At 40.1% G+C, this 18776-nt stretch overlaps 3 protein-coding genes and 4 non-coding genes across 8 annotated transcripts in view; all 7 read left to right on the forward strand.

The window, feature by feature from the left end:
* Positions 1-1010, forward strand: part of myt1la (myelin transcription factor 1-like, a) — a 44861-nt gene extending 43851 nt beyond the window's left edge. The window contains exon 23 of the mRNA XM_061704628.1: positions 408-1010. Within this exon, the coding sequence (XP_061560612.1) occupies positions 408-548 (141 nt within the window). The 3' untranslated portion in view covers positions 549-1010. The remainder of the gene's footprint in view (positions 1-407) is intronic.
* Positions 1011-6584: 5574 nt separating this feature from the next.
* On the forward strand, positions 6585-12167 carry e2f6 (E2F transcription factor 6). Of its 2 annotated transcripts, none has more exons than XM_061704625.1 (8): positions 6585-6842; positions 8069-8374; positions 8498-8547; positions 9181-9233; positions 9965-10148; positions 10634-10789; positions 10932-11046; positions 11467-12167. In XM_061704625.1, exons 1-8 carry the CDS (start codon positions 6726-6728, stop codon positions 11737-11739), a joined length of 1254 nt encoding a protein of 417 aa, XP_061560609.1. In that variant the 5' UTR covers positions 6585-6725; the 3' UTR covers positions 11740-12167. The 2 variants fall into 2 exon arrangements, with proteins under 2 accessions (XP_061560609.1, XP_061560611.1); XM_061704627.1 differs by having other exon boundaries at positions 11495-11751.
* Positions 12168-12915: 748 nt separating this feature from the next.
* rps7 (ribosomal protein S7) lies at positions 12916-18738 on the forward strand. The gene is made up of 7 exons (XM_061704208.1): positions 12916-12997; positions 13578-13663; positions 14231-14302; positions 15606-15749; positions 16883-16947; positions 17982-18132; positions 18625-18738. Exons 2-7 carry the CDS (start codon positions 13589-13591, stop codon positions 18700-18702), a joined length of 585 nt encoding a protein of 194 aa, XP_061560192.1. The 5' UTR covers positions 12916-12997; positions 13578-13588; the 3' UTR covers positions 18703-18738.
* LOC133417445 (small nucleolar RNA SNORA73 family) lies at positions 15315-15533 on the forward strand. Its single transcript, XR_009770356.1, has one exon. It is a non-coding gene; the product is annotated as a small nucleolar RNA SNORA73 family (small nucleolar RNA).
* LOC133417442 (small nucleolar RNA SNORA73 family) lies at positions 15793-16011 on the forward strand. Its single transcript, XR_009770353.1, has one exon. It is a non-coding gene; the product is annotated as a small nucleolar RNA SNORA73 family (small nucleolar RNA).
* On the forward strand, positions 17006-17224 carry LOC133417444 (small nucleolar RNA SNORA73 family). The gene has a single exon (XR_009770355.1). It is a non-coding gene; the product is annotated as a small nucleolar RNA SNORA73 family (small nucleolar RNA).
* Positions 18175-18393, forward strand: LOC133417443 (small nucleolar RNA SNORA73 family). The gene has a single exon (XR_009770354.1). It is a non-coding gene; the product is annotated as a small nucleolar RNA SNORA73 family (small nucleolar RNA).
* Positions 18739-18776: the final 38 nt, after the last annotated feature.

An 18776-nucleotide genomic window follows, 5' to 3' on the forward strand; every position in this document is an offset into this window, starting at 1 on the left:
GTCTTCATTTGTCAAGTATGTTTTTCAATGAGTAGCCATGGAAAAAGGGTCTCACCCAGCTTGTATGTGAATATTAAGTTTGTAAACCACTGTAATGGCTAACAGATTGCTGAAGATGGCGCCGTTGCATCGCTTTGGATTTGCGATCACCACTGCTTTTGAGTAGAAGATAAAGATTACGGAGTTCATCTCATCATGTCGATTACACAGGTTCATTATGTACCTTCTGCCGTCTAGTGGAAGAGCATTTAATTGTTCTAGCTTTCACGATATGTCGCTGGCATAGATGGACGAACAAAGCTACATTGTTTGTAGCAAGCAATAAAGTGAAATTGGGTCCTTTCTCACAGCACACTTGTTGGTCTGTGTTGGGAATCACTGATTCCGTGTTTCTCCTCTGCCGCCAGGAGCCGATGAACGAGCAGAACCTTGACACGTACGTGAACACTCTGACGGACATGTACACCCACCAGGACCAGTACACAAGCCCGGAGAACAAGGCGCTGCTGGAGAACATCCGACAGGCCGTGCAGGGCATCCAAGTGTAGCTCCGCCGATAATGCCAACACCACCACAAACAAACAAAGGTTGTTATTATTTTGTTTTGTTTTTTTGCTGCTGCTGTAACCTACCGTCGCTCCGCTGTCACATTTACACCATCACCACTTTAGATTGTTTTTATTTTTTTTTTAAATCACCTCACTTTGTTTGGGTCAAACATCCAACTTTTGTACATTTTCATACGACCTGATAAAATGTGACGTATAGCTGCTAATGTATTTATCTATTTATTGATTGATTGATTGATGGTCAACGTGAAGAGCAATCAAAACAAGAGAGAATAGTTCAAACAGTGTAGGAGACAATCTGCCATTGATTGATTGATTGATTGTTTGATTGGTTAATAAGCCACGTGGATGAGCTGGTAGGACAGCAATATTGGCATGATTTATTCAGATGCAATCTATATTTAAAAAAAAAAAAAAGTTTGGGTATATGCAATTTCTTATAAAATCAACGATCATTGATCACCGATTGATGTTTTTACTGGTTTTGTATCCACTTTTACTACAATCACGTTGAAGGTGAACACACTTTGTTTTCATGTTTTGATGTTTTGCTTACCGTGTGTGTGTCTGCGTGTAGATGGCAGGCGGGCGGCTGGCTGGACTTACAGGGTCACACACACACACACACACCTCATTGTACATTTGCACTGGTCGTCCTCTCAGCAGACTTTTTTTCTGACATGCATGCACTTTACTGGGGCTCATCGGAACACAATGAGCAAAAAAATACGTTTTTAAAAAGTGTACAGTGCTGACTTGGGCATTCGGAGATTGATATGTGGAGGCAAAACACACACATTGGCTATTCATTCCCTCATCGTGAATCACTATACAGTGGTGCCCCGACATTAAGATTTTTTTCCAGACTAGAGGCGTCGTTGGGCTGATTTTTTTTTCCCTCCGACTTAAGGGCAAAAATTCGAGATACGGGTGCTGTGTGGTGACAATGAACTCTATTGAACTCACTTTACAACAAGCGGCAATTTGGCAGATAATGAACGACTCGTCAAAAAAGAATACCACTCCCAGTTGAAGTTCAAAACTAAACGTAAAACAAAGCCAAATACACCTTGTGTATTTAAAACCACACACCTTTGCCTTCTGTTCGTTTAATGTAAAACGCCATAGACGGGCTAAGGAATAGCATTGATAGTCGCGGTGATATAATGCTCGAAGCAATGGATATTTGAACACAAACGGTGCAGCAACACATGTAGACAGACATTATAACAATACAAGTAGGCATAGGCTCCTATCAGACTCTGACGGTATGATAACTGTGAGCAAAAAAATTCCACGGTAACAGTATTTCAATGCAGCTCTAAACTGTATTATTTTGAAATGTTTTGATAAATAATAATTTTTCATTGAATGTGCTCCGGAGATTTATTGGTAAATGTAAAAACAAAAGAGCGGTTTTGAAAGTGTGACTTTTTAAAAGTGGGGTATACCTTGAAACCAGTAACCGGCGCATGCCTATTCACAGACATATAGTTGTTGTCCTCTGCAAAAAAATGGCTAACATTATTGCGGTTTACTGAGTCATTTACAGTTTAGGTGAAAGTCTTCTTCGTTTGTCTGCAGAACTGTATTATACTGCCCCTCGGTGGCCCAGTTGCGCAGGGAGACGCAATGAATCGATCATGATGCATAAATTGTTTAATTCTTTACAGTTTCTATTTAATAATGCTGTGACTATATGTTTTTTTTTTTTTTTTTTTATAAAGTATGATATTATAGAGTGCTCCTTTCCTTATGAGAAACATAAATACCGTATTTTCCGGACTATAAATCGTTCCGGAGTATAAATTGCACCAGCCAAAAAATGTATAATAAAGAACATATATAAGTCGCACCGGAGTATAAATCGCATTTTTGGGGGGAAATTTATTCGATAAAATCCAACACCAAGAACAAACATTTCATCTTGAAAGGCAATTTAAAATAAAAACAGAACAGAGACAGTCCCTGACTCAAGTTTCTCGCTCACTCCAAACTTTCTTCATGCTGCTAGATGACCTTTTTCGGCGGCACATTTCACTACTTGCAGCTTGTAATCTGCTGAATAGGATTTCAGTCCTTCTCAGTTGTTTTTATAAATTACCGCTAATGTTGAAATTAGCCATTTTCAGAGGTACAGCAGTAGCAGGTACACATACACAGGCCTAGAACGCCCTCTTGCGGTTGTCAGTGTGAAAATAACGTGACATTGTATAATAATGTGTTAATAATTCCACATATCAATCGCTCCGGAGTATAAATCGCACCCCCGGCCAAACTATGAAAAAAAATGCGATTTATTTATTTTTGTAGGACATTTTGGGGAGGCTGGAAGCGATTAATGGCATTTCCATACATTTGAGTGGGGAAAGATGATTTAAGATGCATGTTTCTGCGTTACAAGCGTGGCCACAGAACGAAAACCGCATCTCAAAGCACCACTGTATAGTGTTTTTTATATAATGGACTTTTTTGCGACCAGTAAAGATCCCTCTGTAGTGATTAGGGAGTAGGGAATGATGAATGATTCCGAATCCTGCGTTCGGAGTCATTCGCCATTCCCTACTCCCTAATCACTATATACTCATTTTTGCATACTCCAGTGAGCGATATAGTTTAACGGTTAATAGCATACTCCCTAATCACTATATAGGGATTTTTATATCGTGGACAATATAGTCAACCCATCAGCGAAATTAAAAAATAGTTTTAGAATGCTACTCGGGCGCCTTCAACGACGTCATTGTTGTCGCATAATTACAACGTCAGCTGGTGGACCTTCCATGATTAAATATTAAAGAAATCAATAAATTATAAAAACATTTTTTTTAAGCTGACGGTATCTTACAAAGTAAATACAAACAAAGCACTTTATGTCCATGCGTGTTGTGATGTACTTGTTGCTCGACTTCTACTTGAGAGATTTTCGCGCCACAACTCATGCATTTGTCTCGTGCCAAAAATCAAACAATACCACGGAAGATTATTTTTCTGTACCGTGTACACTATATAGTGGATACTAGGGAGTGAAGCTCCAATACAGCTTTTGTTCACCTTGTTTGCATTGAAAACAACCCAATAAGTATTATTTTTCACCAAGAAATCAACAAAAGACCCCTTAACATTTTTCAAATGAAAGCAAGTGCACAAAGACAGCAAATGTACCCTTTTATAACAATCAGCACCTCATTTTTAATATCCTTTTGTGTGTATTTTGCATTATTACATTATTTCGCAGGTGTCCCGAGCACTTCCGAGAACATTGTTGGAATTATTTGAATGTTAAAAGATGAATCCTGTTTCTTCAGTGTTGAATAATGAAACTATGAACTTGCGGTTACTGCTGCCAACTTTCAGTGGGAGCTTGTGAAATATGGATTATGGCCTACTAGGGAATGGAAAGCCATTTGAGCAAGAGTTTCATATCCAGTTTAAGGTCCATGCACTAGTGTGCTCTTTGTCCTCACTAGTAAGACAATACAACGCACTTGTAAAACGACTGTCTTACTAGTAAGGTTTTCTCTACAACTGGTGCCATTAGTATGCAATTAAACCTTACCAGTAACCTACTAGGTCCAACTCGTTGGCATATGTCATGCGCTAGTAGCCTCCTGGAACCTACTAGTAGCACCAAAATTTAAATTTATGAGTTTGATGTAGGGATGTCCCAATCACTTTTTTTTTTTTTTTTTTTTTTTTTTTTTTGGTCATTCGGTTTTGAGTATCTGCCGATCTCGAGTCCGGTCCAATACCTCGCCAATGCATTGAGAAGAAGAAAAAAGAAATGACATCCAAATTGTCTAAAGTGTCTTTGTTTTTATTGAATTAGATTTATTCAAGTAAAGTAAAACTAAGCTATTGCTGCTTTATTTGGCAATATCTTTGTACCTCAAGATTATTTTGTGGCTTTATGACCTTCAAAAAATTAAAAAAATCTGATCTTCTCTACCCGATACTGAACAGGTGATAATTACTTGATCAGCCCTGATTTCCGACCACGTAATTGGATTGGGACTACTCTAGATTTAAATTAGATTTTTTTTTGGGGGGGGTGGGGGGGGTATACAATCAATTGAAAATCAAAAAGCAGTGATAAATGTACTTGTCGAGCAGAAATGTTGTATAATTCCGTGTCGCTTCTAATTCCTAACAGCTGGTTGAGGTTCCTTTGCTCTACTTACATTGGGCATTTTTTTTTTCTTTTTTTTTATCGTTTCACTTTTTGAAATTGTTTCAGCAAAGCTTCTAGTAGGACAACTACTAGTCGCCCTAGTGTGTAAAAATCATCATATCAAGTCATACGGTTGTGGAAAAAAACTTTAAGAGTAAGACACAGTCATTCTGCTAGTGCGCTGAATTGTCTTACTGGTGAGGACAAAGAGTGTGCGTACATGGACCTTAAGGTGGCTCAAGAAAATCTAATTAAAGCTCACACGGCTTGTCATTCTCGAGGGTCTGATAATCAGCATTGAAGAGGACACAAAGCAGCAAACTGGAAAAAGAACATGTTCCCCCCCTTATTGGGATGCGAAAGCTTGACTGAGTGACGTCACGGCATCGTGGCCTTCAGCTTCCTGCTGACGAGCTCCAGCCTGTGTTGACTTCTTTAGGCGGCAAGAAGTTCTTCAAATTAATCCCAGGAGGAGATGAAAGCACAATTCAAAGACAGACGCTAGACTAGATGTTGATCACATGTACAAACTACTGACCATGAAGAAATGCATATGAATATTTGTGAAATGCTAATTTTCTTTTGCAGGAGTGCGTTCAAAGAGTTTTTTTAAAATGCATCGCTCCTTTTTTTGTTGTTCCTTTTGTCACTTGGAAGCATCTGGTGACTTTTCTTAGTACATGGCATGAGTTCTTTTCATCTTTTCGGCTGCGTGTTGAGCTCATGCGTTGCCACACGTGCTACTTTCATTGGAATGGTGATTTTTTTTTAAAATTATTATTATTATTTATTTATTTTTTTTAAATCTTGACAGTGTTTGGCATCTCTTGCTCTTCTGAATAAATCTTGTGTTGCAACTTTTATTGTCACCTTCTTGACTCAAAGAGAAACTTCCACAAATCACCTTCAATAAGACCACTTTTGGCCTTTTACCATTATGATATGTGCAAAAATAAACATTTAAATATAGGTCATTGAAATAGCCATCGAAAGAAAAACCTCAGATAGTAATTTATTTCTGCATAAAATATTTGACAAACTATTAAACAAGTTACACAAGAATAGTGGCAGCACAGAGAATGAATGTGAGTGGAAATGGTTGTTTGACTACATGTGCCCTGAAATTGGCAGGCGACCAGTCCCGGGTGTACCCGTCTCTCGTCCAAAGTCAATTGGTCTATACTCCAGTTCACCTGACACCCAAACGAGGCCATAGAAAATGGATGGAGAGTGTAGAATAAAACCACTAAAACTTGCTACACATCATGATACAGAATTTGCAAATTACATAAATCATAACTTGGGTTATCATTTCAATTTGATATCAATGCCTATGTGGTAGAATTTCATGTGGCAGATTTTTTAAAATTATTATTGTATTTATTTATTAATTAAATACATATTTAAATACGTATTAAAACTAGAAATTGAAATAATTAAACAGATATTAAAATAACTGAATGAAGATCGAAATAAGTACATGAAAACAGAATTTAATAATTAAATGTGTCATGAATTGTGCGACTATTAAAACATTGAAACGAATAAATATTAAAATTAATTAAATAGATACTGGAAGAATTTAACAAAAATACTGAAATAGATAAATACAAACGGAAATTATTAAATTAATATTGAATTAAATATATGTTGAAATAAATAAACATTGAAAGTATTGAGTAGATATTGAAATCATTAAATAATTGATGACACATTTAAGCATTATACTTGGGAGAGTTGTCCTTGGGCCTTCATACACTGGCAGAGCACATTGACCCCTGTAGAGGGCGCCACATTAAAAGTACACGTTTTCCCTTCATTGTTGTATTTTTGCGTCAACGACACGCCTCTTCCGGTTAGAGAAACGAGCGTGGAAAAGAAGAAAACCTGCAGCCAAAGGCGACCTTTATCTCACTCCGGCGGAACGACCGACCGACGGCGGGTTCGGATGCCAAGTTAGCCCGGTTCGGTTGGATGCGCTCAGCATGGTCAAGTGTGTTGTTTCCGGCTGTCGGAACCGGCTGCTCAACGGCAACCGGGGCGTCTTAAGCCGACCTCTGAAGAGGTTCTTCCCGTTCCCAAAAGACCCGGCAAGGGTCAAGGTACCGACACATGACTACAACCCAAACAAACATATACTACATCCTTATCGATTGTATTATTATTCATATTTTTTTTTGTACCTGTGGCAGTCTTCCTTCTATGTCTTCGCGCGGTGCTAACTTTAGCATGTACCCTGTGGGTCTTGTTGTGCGGACATTTATTTATTTTTCAATCTTTATTTAACCATTTGTCAACCGGTAGAAAAATGTTCACGTAACGAAGTGGGTAAGCAGCGTCATTAGGATTCCCACATAGTTTCCAGGCAGGACACGCCCCGCTGCAACATGATTGGCTCCTGCGTCGCGGGAGGGGCAGGCTACGCAGATGTGACGTGATGACCACCCAAAACATGTATCACATTTGTACGAAATAATAACAAAGAAGTTATGGTTAGGTTTAGGGCAATGGTTGGGGCTTAGTTCGGTTTAGGAAGGGTTAAGGTTAGAATTAGAGTGGGTTAGGGTTAGTAGGAAACACATTAACGACGCCGCATGTTCTACACGGATACAGCAGCCAATCATAGTGCAGTGGAGCGTGTACTGAAGCCAGCATGTCGTGTCCTGCCTGGAAACAAGGTGGGAATCCTAATAGGTAGGTACGCATTACATCAGTATTAAGTAAAAATGACAAATAAACAGAAACGTAATAGAAACGTGCCAGGGGTCACGAGTAAAATGAAATAAAAGTCTCTGAAATGTATGGTTAATACGTACAGTAGTTCCAATGATCCTTTCATAGAAGTGGGAGCACAATCTCAGGTTTTTGATCGCGTTCTTGTTTTTATCAGGAGATGTTGACATTAAATACAGTTCCGGTTTTTTAATAAGGACACAGAAAATGGGTTTTACCTGAGCAAATTTACATATGTAAATATGAATTCATCAGATTAAAAAAATATATAATAATAAATCAACTCAGGTGTCACACTTTACAAAGCCAGAAAATGCATTTCACAAAATAAGCTTAAAGTCACAGAAGATAATCATCCAACATAAATCTGCAGATATCTTGCCACAGTTTACAGGTATGTGTAAATTTCCAGAAAAGATGGATAGCAGTCTCATTAGTGGAGTCGCAGAAGGTGGCTCAGTCTAATTTTAGGAAGCAGAAACATGAAACAAATGCTCTTTTTCCAGCGTCAAAGGTAGTTGAAATTAATCTTTTAAATTGTTTGTGTTTGACACGTGTGTGTTAAAACATGACTCAAAATGATGATGATGATGAGGTATGGCTGGCTGCGCTGCGAGAGACGGACAAGCAGGAAGCGGCGGAGCAGCACTTGATCTGCGAGGAGCATTTCCTGCCGGAGGACATCTCCAGAAACGGCGTCAACAGCGACGCCATCCCCATCATGCCCCCCTATCTGGACGGACCCCTCGGCGACATCGGCACCTGGGGAGCCGAGTCATCCGAGGAGGACGACCAGTGGGGCACCGCGGGTGGCGACGAGGAGGACGAGGAGGAGGAAGAGATGGAGGAAGATGAAAGCGGAGCCCCTGTGAGACCTCCTTCTCCACAACCTCCTCAGCAGGTCACTTTTTAATAATAGTACCTGTACTACCGATAGCTAGAGCAAACAGAATTTAAAAATGCTTTATTGAAGGAATGCAGTAATTGTTACAATGTAATGTGTAATATTTCTTGTTTCTTTCAGGTCCTAAGTGAACCCGCCGTGCATGTTCCTCCCAAGGTGAACACACCAAGGTAAAGCTTTATTTTATTTTTTTTAATGGATGCATCTTTCAATTAGTTCAATGCATGTTTGTTTTTTTTCAAATGGACAAACTGTTAAGTTACTTTTCAACTCTTTCAAAAGCTTACTTGAGATGGGTTGCAGTTCAACTTCAACTTGTTACCCTTTAATGACGAGTGAACCTGTTTCACTCTCATGCGAGTGTCGAAACGAGCCAACCATTGCGTTAAAAACTATGAATTGTCTACTCACTAAACACTGTGAACGACCACGTGAATAATCATTAATTATTTTAGTGTCTTTATATCTTAATTAAGTAACACATCATTTCATACAATAAATGCATGTAAAAATGTTTATTTACAATTTTCATTTGTTACACTCAATTAATTATCTAATTAAATAAATGAACGCAATAATATGAATTAATACATTTGGATTGACCCATTTTGAGAATAAAACAGCTAAATTAAATAAAATGAAATAAATATTAAAGGTCTCTTGATCATGTAAATGCTTGGTCTGCCATTAAAGAACCGCCCACGCTGGCTTTGCTTCACTGAGTTGAACTCTCTGAATTTGGGGCATTTTTTGTCTTATTTCAGATGAATTATTTTAGTTTAAATTGTTCTTGTTCTCTGCAGTGTGGACCTTCAGTCCAAAGAGGATCTTCAGACAGAGAAACCGTGCAGAAACGGTGTGTGTTGTACCATTCACTATTTACTTTGATAACTATCCGCTGTGTGTGAGAGAAATATTTCTGGACACTATGCAATAATGTTACACATATTGCATAACAATCGCTATTTTATATTGTCGTACGTACAGTACACTGCGTCTATTATTATCCGTATGTATGCATGTCAGTTTGTACTATTTTTTTTTTAAATTAAATTTCAAACTGTACATCTTGGGTGTATTATAATTCATTGTATTAGCCGTCACTGTCGAATATTACATGACACAGTGGTGCCTTGAGATACGACTTTAATTCGTTGCATGACCATGCTCTTGTCCCAAACCGCGCCTATCTCAAGTCACCCTTCCTCATTTAAATGAATAGAAATGCAATTAATTTGTTCCTCCCCCCCCCCCCCCCCCAGCAAAAAAAAAACACTTTTTTTTTTTTTTCCCCCATAAATAAAATTTCACTCAACCGTATTATAATTCATAAAAACACATTAATAATATTGTCGCAACCTGCAAACACTGAAAATGTTTTGTCCCTCCATGTGGCAAAGCAGCTTAATGGTGCATTCGTGTCACCAACTGATGTTGTCCTTTCACTGCAAGATGTATATGTGTGACGATTGCTGTTGTGACAATTTCATTTTCCTCACGGGATGAATATAGCATCTATCTCGTTCCGTCTGTGTGCGTATGGTATCGACTGTATCCTCACCGTTCTTCCAACTGTCCTCTTCCCAGACGTGTCGCTGGTGCTGCTGACGCGCCGCCTCCTGGAGCTCCTGCTGTTGTCTCCAGACAGCTGGCTGGACCTCCACCAGGCGGCCAGCAGGCTGCAGACCGGCAAGTGTCAGGTCTACGACATCATCGGCGTGCTAGAGAGCCTCAGTGTGGTCCAGAGGAGATCCAGGAGGGTCAAGTGGATGTGAGTGCACACGTGTGAGCCCAGTAATCACGCTGCTATTGAGTTGTCTGGCCACAATTTTTATTATATCACGTTGCCTACGGGTGCGATGTCAAGTCTACGTGTGACGCATTAAAGTATGCAATATTAAGGCTATGTGAAGCATTTAGACTTTTTTGTTATGTTTGTAAACGATAGATGCTAGGGTATTTCCGGGGGGACAGCACATGAGTGACTTGGTCACCTCGGGACGCTGGAATGTAGCCCCTCACCTTAGTCCTATCTATTGCATTGAAGAGGAGCTACGGCGCATGTCCAACTTTTAAAGAGTCACTGGAGATTTATGCGCCACAGACCTGAACTGCGACATAAAATCAGGGAACACACATGAGCCAAACAACTTTACTCATCATTTACTATATACTAGTTATCCTGCTCATCTAAAAATAGATATATTTTGAGATACTTCGATTATTTATTTATTTTACTTTTTGTCATCCATCCAGAGGACAGTGTCCAATCTCACACTTCCTGTGGAAGACTGAGGCTGAGTTCAGGAAGGAACTGGAGAGCTTGAAGCTGGAAGAGAGCACGCTGGACGGCCTCATTAAAAACTGCGCACAGCAACTCTTTGACATGACGGACAACGAAGAAAACGCAATATATCCTTTGCGCCTCACCCTGGGGAACCGCCGTGATGCTTCTTCTTGTCCATACAGAAGGACAACAGTAAGCTTTAGAAATAAAAGTCGACCAGTGTGACGTTATTTACGAATCACCTTTCGCCTTAACTTGTGTGCGCACGGCGGCCTACGTTACACACGAGGACGTCAGCCGGCTCACTCCCTTCAAGGAGCAGACGGTGATCGTAATCAAAGCGCCGGAGGAAACCAAGCTGGAGGTCCCGACGCCCACACAGGTAAACAAGCAAAAATATTCTCAGATTTTAATGTTGCGTCCGTGACAATAACCCAACAGTCGCCTTTACATTGCGCCATTTTTACACCCTACTCTCCAGGCATGACCAGTCAACCCACGCTTAATCCAACTATTGCACGAATGTGACAGTTGGATTTGATCCATTTAGTATTTTTTCTATATTTAAAAAAATAAATAAAAGGACAAAATATTTTTTCAAATCCCATGAATTTATTGTAATTTTAAGGAAAAATACTACATATACATATTACATATGCAATTTTATGGGTATAAAATGGTGTCCATATTGCACAGCACTTTCTAGGGTCATTGTTAAAATCGTCATACGATCATCATGCATGTATAATTTAACATGTAATCAATTATCCAAATAGTTGTCGATTAATCGTTGCACTTTTAGTGTTCACGGTTGTGCGCGTGTGGTGCAGGACAACATCAAGGTGCACCTGAAAGGTGGCAAGGGTCCCATCGCGGTGATGACGTGCGACTTGGGCACGGGCGGCGTGCCAGTCAAGGAGGAGATGAGCGGTTGCTTCATGACGCTGGAGGAAAGTCGCATACAGACGCAAACGTTGCGCACACACAAGACCGCCCATTAAGAGGAGAAATCCTTTTTTTTTTTGGCAGACATTCAAGATATCAGAGGGGAGACGAGCCACCTTTGCTTTTATAAACAAACATTCACCACTGGAGCTAAAAAAAAAAAAAAAAAAAAAAAAGGATCTGAGGAGAAACACCAGTTGATCTACATTTTTGTTGTCATGACATTTTTTGTATCAAAAGTTAAGTGTCATAACCTGAATTTTAGGAAGTGTTGTCACCTTGCCGGCCACAAAGAGGCGCTAGTTGTCTTCACGGCAATGCTGGGAAATTGAACCGAAGCCCTTTACAGGTACCACCTGGGGATTTTTTTTTTTTTTTTTTTTTTTGTAGCGCTTCAGGGAATGTTGTCACGTGTTTCAAGATGCCCATTTTTTTACGAGGAATCTCTTCATCATCAGACTGACATGCGTTTCACAACCTGCTTTCCATGACATTTGTACTTTATGATCTGCATATATTTCATTTCATTTTGATAAAGATGCTGTAAATAAAATCATAAACCCCAACACAGTTTGAAGTTCCAATCATTTGAGTCAGTAGCCATACATATCACTCTCTAAATTACACTATAAAGTTGCTCTGTACTATTTAATAATAAGAAATACAACTTCAATTTTAAAAAAAATATTTCTGGTTTTAATTTTATATCTTGAGTTTAATTTTGGTGGGGGGGGGGTGAAATTAGGTTTGTATTATTGTTGACGATAAGACAAGTTATGTGGTTGTAGGAAATATACAAAAGATGGGAAAAATATAATTACAAAAATAAAATAAGACATCATGTCTTTTTAAAGTTTGTAGTTTTATTTGTTATTTCTGGTTTTACTGCTTTATACTTGTTGCACTTCTAATTAGATTTTTGGAAATTAAGTGTTACAAATTACTATTGTAAATAAAAAGTTTTGTGGTTATAAAAAAATAAAATAAAATACACAAGATGAAAACATATAATTTAAACAAAGTCATCTGTTGTCTTTTAAGAGTGCATGGTTCAATGGATTATTTCCGTTTTTGTTGCTTTTATATCTGTCGTACTTCCATTTTGATTTCGTTTTAGTGTTTTTTATTGTTTTCTTAAAATTTATATTACTATTATTACCATTGTAAACGAAACGCCTAGTTATGTGGTTACAGAAAATACACAAAAGATTATAATTCCAAAATTTAAGTAAACCATTCGTTTCCGGGTGCCTAATCCCGGCCCATTAAAATCTCGGGATGATCCGACAAGCGCCAACCTTCTCCCGCGATAGTTTACGCTCCCGCTGCTGTGTATTAATTCAGCTCTCGCGATGATCCGGCCTCTTCCTTGGCCGTCGTTGACTGAGGTTAGTCGTGACATTATGGCAAGATGGATGGTTATGCTCTATAATGTATTAAAGCAAGCTTTAAGGGACGCGTCTTTGTATCGTAAACATTTTTAGATCCACGATGGCTTAGATTGAGTAGTTTGTGGTAGTGGATGGTAGTTTGAAACGGTGCCACAAAGCGTGGTGGAATAGCTGCGGTGAATGCTAGTTGTAATGGGGTGCCGAGCAGGCCGTGCATGTGTTCACTTTGACTGCTTCTTTTGAGATATTGGCCAACAATACTTTGAAGCATTCTGTGGGAGTCGTCGTGCTAAATTATGCAAAATGTTACTTGTAAAGACTCCCGACGTCTGGCTGAGCTTCACTGTGGCTGCTTGCTAAACTGCTGGCTAATGCGTTAGCTTAGCGAACTACCTAACTGGCTTTATTTTGTTGTTAACTTGGGCATGGAGTGTCATCATAAAAGACGTAACCATAGACTTTATAACAAAGTAAATACACTTGAATTGATAACTGGTGTGGTAGTGTATAGCCATATTTGTGCGTCTATGTTGTGTTGGTCACTGTACGTTTTAAAGCCAGATCAAACTTTTTGCAGAGACAAAGGCCATGTTCAGCACTAGTGCAAAGATTGTGAAGCCAAATGGCGAAAAACCAGACGAGTTTGAGTCAGGGATATCCCAGGTAAGTGTGAACACGTCACCCCTATGTAACAAACTCATAACTATAAATCATAAATAATTAGCTTTTAATGTGTCGAGATGCTTTGTTAATATAGACGTCAAAAGTTTTGGACTTTGTTGCGATTGAATGACAAACCGTGAACCTTAGAATGATAGTGTGCATAATGATTTTCCACATTGAATCATTCAAGAACAGACATGCCTGTACTTATAAAAAGAAATAAATTAAGGTTGTACATATTTTCAATGAGTTGTAAGTTGTTATTTAGCAGGAAGATGCCCCTTCGGTAACCTCTACCACGTGCATTCTGAACATACCCGTTTTCAAGAGTCTGAACCAGCTACTCGTCAAACTGAAAATGTAATAAAAGATTCTCCTCACCGTTGAGCTCGTGTATTGAAATCCCGTCAACAATCACACCATGCTGAAGACGCCACAATTTGAAGTTCAGACAAACCTTCTTTCCATCTGCGTTCCTCAGCTGATTTACATTTAATTTTATTTTCATGGGAATGACAAATGCAATGTCTCTGCATCTCATGATTGTTGTGCTTTGTCACCCTGTAGGCTCTGCTCGAGCTGGAGATGAACTCTGATCTCAAGGCTCAGCTGAGAGAACTCAACATCACTGCAGCAAAGGTGAGAGGAACAAGCATTTTGGAGCTAGATTGAGCTCTAAGTAAAGCTAATTTTAAGACCGCTAAAGACAACGTCGATCAAATGTAAGATGTCATTTGCTGAAGATGATCATGAAGTGAGGAGTGAAAATGCAATCATAACATTTTGTGGTGAATCTGTTTATCTGTTAGAAGTGATTGTGCATTTTATAAATCCAAACTATCTAATTCTGGACATGTGTGTATGTATTATATATGTGTACTATATATATATATATATATATATATATATATATATATATATATATATATATATATATATATATATATATATATATATATATATATATATATATATATATATATATATATATATATATATATATATATATATATATATATATATATATATATATATATACACACACACACACACACACACACACACACACACACACACACACACACACACACACACACACATATATATATATATAAATAAATACATGTGTGTGTGTATGTATGTAATTTGCATGGTGGAACAGTGGCTGACTGGTTAGCATGTCTGCTTCATGGTTCTGAGGACCCGGGTTCAAATCCGGCCTGGCCTGTGTGGAGTTTGCATGTTCTCCCCATGCCTGGGTGGGTTTTCTCCAGGTACTCCGGTTTCTTCCCACATCCCCAAAACATGCAGGGTAGGTTAATTGAAGACTCTAAATTGCCATTAGGTGTGAATGTGAGTGCGAATAGTTGTTTGTTTAGATGTGCCCTGCAATTGGCTGGTGACCTGTTCAGGGTGTATCCCGCCTCTCAACCGCAGTTAGCTGGGTGGAATAGGCTCCGGCATACCCGTGACCCTAGTGAGGATCAGCGGTGTTGAAAATGGACGGATGGGTTGTTTACATTTTCTACAGCCCTGATATTGACCAGCAACTAGTCTGTCTTCATTTGCCCTGATGTTGGCTGGAAACTATTCCAGGCTCTCATTTTGTTAATACTCCTTCCTGCTTTTTTAATGTTTGCATGTGTTGACTCTGACGTTGACATCCAGCGAGTTTCTCTGCTGGCTCTGTCCTGGTGGCGTATGGGAGCGTAGCCTCGTGCTAAGACGTACATTCCCGTTCCACATCGTCGGACAAAAAGTTCTGTCCCCGACTTCGCGGTCGGCGAGGACGAACGTCCTGCATATTCCTACACCTTCCCAGAGTCCTTTGGGGCCGTTACTGGGGAGGCAAACCATGCAGTGCACATTCTCGAATGACCATTGTGACAATGTGTATTTTTGATCTTTGGCACCGAACTCCTGTGCCTTTGTCGCTTCACAGGAGATCGAGGTTCCTGGCAACAAGAAAGCCATCATCATCTTTGTTCCCGTTCCTCAGCTGAAGTCCTTCCAGAAGATTCAAGTGCGCCTGGTCAGGGAGCTGGAAAAGAAGTTCAGCGGGAAGCACGTTGTCTTCATCGCACAGGTTCGAAGTGCCACGTCAAATGGATCTCAGTTATTTGTTTGTTCCGACGTGGACATCCAGCGAGTTTCTCTCCTGGCTCTGTTTTGGTGGCGTATGGGAGCGTAGCCTCGAGCTAAGACGTGCATTCCCGTTCCACACCGTCGGAGAAAAAGTTCTGTCCCCGACTTTGCAGTCGGTGAGGACGAACGTCCTGTATATTCCTACACCTTCCCAGAGTCCTTTGGGGCCATTACTGGGGAGGCAAACCATGCAGTGCACATTTTACACAAACCTTATTTAGATCAGGAATGTTTTATTTGCATCACAACAATGTAATTTTTATGAGGTACATTGTTAGGAATGCACCGATAAAAGTATCTGTCTCCATACTGTTTGTCTTTACTCATACCATCACCCAAAACATTTTCCAATACTGCGACCGCTTATACAACTTCACCAGCCTGACATAAATTCGGTCAGGTGGAGTCCTGCGTGTGAAGATACTTTCAACATTAACGACAGCATTTTGTTGGCCGATTATAAAGCGACTGTCCCGTATATGTACTCCTTTTTATCTAGTGCCTCCTTGTGTTTAGATGGAGATACCACATCAGTGGAAAACTTTGTTACAGGCTACGTTTAAATGAAATGTGTGCCAAGACTGTTAAAAGAAAAAACTGCAATTGGATGATAAAATTCCAGTAGTGACAAGTAGTTACGCTGAAGTGTTATATTGCAGTGAAACTTGGGTTAGGTGCTATGGTCAAAAGTTTGATTCTGAACGGTATTTGATTTCAAATTAAACATTTTCACCACAATCGCAGGATGTATTTAAATGATCAAGTAAAGGTACTTAGTCTCGGTGAGAAATTCAACATATCGTGAGTTGTTGTACTTGGTCTGGAAAAAGTCGTAGTTTTGTGATTAAAGTGTGTGGCATGGATTTTTAGGGGTTAAACTATTTAGTCAAAAATGTATTTTCTATATTTTGTCTGGATTTTTATCATGAGGGGAATTTTAAGGCAAGTTTAAAAATGTATATGACCAATTGTGAATTTTCACCTATTGCGAGTGCAAGTGGAACACAGCCCCCTCCAACAATGTGGTATCGGTGTATTTGATGAGACTAAACGGTGACTGTTGTTGACTTCCAGAGGAGAATTCTGCCCAAACCCACCAGAAAAAGCCGCACGAAGAATAAGCAGAAGCGTCCCAGGAGGTGAGTTGAAATCGTCCATCCTGCTGTTTTAAAGGATGTTTGTTTGCATGTGTTGATTCTGACGTCGACATCCAGCGAGTTTCTCTGCTGGCTCTGTCCTGGTGGCGTATGGGAGCGTAGCCTCGTGCTAAGACGTACATTCCCGTTCCACGACGTCAGACAAAAAGTTCTGTCCCCGACTCGACGGTCGGCGAGGACGAGTGTCCTGCATATTCCTACACCTTCCCAGAGTCCTTTGGGGCCGTTACTGGGGAGGCAAACCATGCAGTGCACATTTTAATTCCTAAACACTCACCTTTATGTTTGAATGTGAAATTTCTTGATGTCAACTTCCTGGAGACAGTTGACGATTGTTGTGACTTTAAGCAGAACTAACAAAAGGGACCTTTTGACTTGTGTTTGTTTATAATTTCAAATGTAGTTGTGGCTAGAAAGCAAAGCACAGTCTGTCGCTGAAATGAAGTCGGTGAATGGGACGCTGATCATCGCCAACAGCCTCAAAATATCCACACTCTCCTTATTCTGTACGTCTCCTCTTTGCGGCCATTCCTTTCTTCCGTGACAATCGTACCATGTTTTTTTATTAAATAAAAAAAAAGTAATAGTACAATATATTGTATGTGGGGTCTCATAACCCGATAGAGGGTTGCCATGCGCTGGTTGATGTCTGTTACTGGGGACCAGTCCATTGTTGGTTTATGTGGACTGAGCGGCAGTCGCTGAACTCCAACTCTCAGCTGGACATTTGAATCTCAGAGGACAGCCTGCAAATAGTTTCGTCATTTAGTGGCTAAGTGTGTGCGTCTTGCAACTTGCTGTCCTTGAACAAGGAGATTAATGGCCAAATTCACAACCGGTGTTTGAGCCATAAATGGACCAATATATTTCCTGCTTGAATTTAGAAGAGAGTTCTCTTCGTCATGCTCTTCCCATATTGACATCATGAGACCAAGATATAAGTGGCATGGATAAAACACCTGTCGTGAATTTAGTATACAAGTTGCTCCGTGTGCTAACTCCCCGTCTTCCTTTAGCCGCACGCTGACGGCGGTACATGACGCCATCTTGGAGGACCTGGTGTTCCCCAGCGAGATTGTGGGCAAGAGAATCCGGGTCAAGCTGGACTGCAGCAGGCTCATCAAGGTCCACTTGGACAAGGCGCAGCAGAACAACGTGGAACACAAAGTACGTCTGACCGCCCCCTCGTCCCGATAGGTCGGCTCGGATCCGACGTCGACATCCAGCGAGTTTCTCTCCTGGCTCTGTCCTGGTGGCGTATGGGAGCGTAGCCTCGTGCTAAGATGTACATTCCCGTTCCACGACGTCGAACAAAATGTTCCGTCCCCGACTTTGCTGTCGGCGAGGACGAGCGTCCTGCATATTCCTACACCTTCCCAGAGTCCTTTGGGGCCATTACTGGGGAGGCAAACCATGCAGTTCACATTTCAAATGTTATTTTGCTCATGTTAGGCACAAATAAGTCATTTGTGTAACAAATCATTAAAATGCAGTGGTACCTTGAGTTCTGAGGTACAAGCAGTTGCTTGGTCAAAAAAATTTTAATCTTCAGATGGGGCCGTGGTGGACCTCGTATTTTACTCGGACGAGTCATTCAAGTCAAGGTACCACTGTATTAATGCTCAAAATATTTACGTGTAATGTGATGTGTGGTTTCAGGTGGAAACGTTCTCCGGCGTCTACAAAAAGCTCACAGGCAAAGAAGTGGTCTTTGAATTCCCCGAATACCAGCTCTAAATCCAGATGACGAAATAAAGTTGTGTACTGTTCAAATGGTTGGTGTCGTCTTTCCTGATTAGGACATCCACTTT

Source organism: Phycodurus eques, chromosome 18 (genome assembly GCF_024500275.1).
Source record: "Phycodurus eques isolate BA_2022a chromosome 18, UOR_Pequ_1.1, whole genome shotgun sequence".
NCBI classification, from domain to species: Eukaryota; Metazoa; Chordata; class Actinopteri; order Syngnathiformes; family Syngnathidae; genus Phycodurus; species Phycodurus eques.

Excerpts from the sequence above, each read along its gene's own strand:
- e2f6 (XM_061704625.1), top strand. The coding sequence starts at position 6,726 with ATGGTCAAGTGTGTTGTTTCCGGCTGTCGGAACCGGCTGCTCAACGGC. Across the intron at positions 8,548-9,180 it reads CCCAAGGTGAACACACCAAG|TGTGGACCTTCAGTCCAAAG; the intron begins GTAAAGCTTTAT and ends TGTTCTCTGCAG. Across the intron at positions 11,047-11,466 it reads AGGTCCCGACGCCCACACAG|TGTTCACGGTTGTGCGCGTG; the intron begins GTAAACAAGCAA and ends TTGCACTTTTAG.
- rps7 (XM_061704208.1), top strand. The coding sequence starts at position 13,589 with ATGTTCAGCACTAGTGCAAAGATTGTGAAGCCAAATGGCGAAAAACCA. Across the intron at positions 14,303-15,605 it reads TCAACATCACTGCAGCAAAG|GAGATCGAGGTTCCTGGCAA; the intron begins GTGAGAGGAACA and ends GTCGCTTCACAG. Across the intron at positions 15,750-16,882 it reads ACGTTGTCTTCATCGCACAG|AGGAGAATTCTGCCCAAACC; the intron begins GTTCGAAGTGCC and ends GTTGACTTCCAG.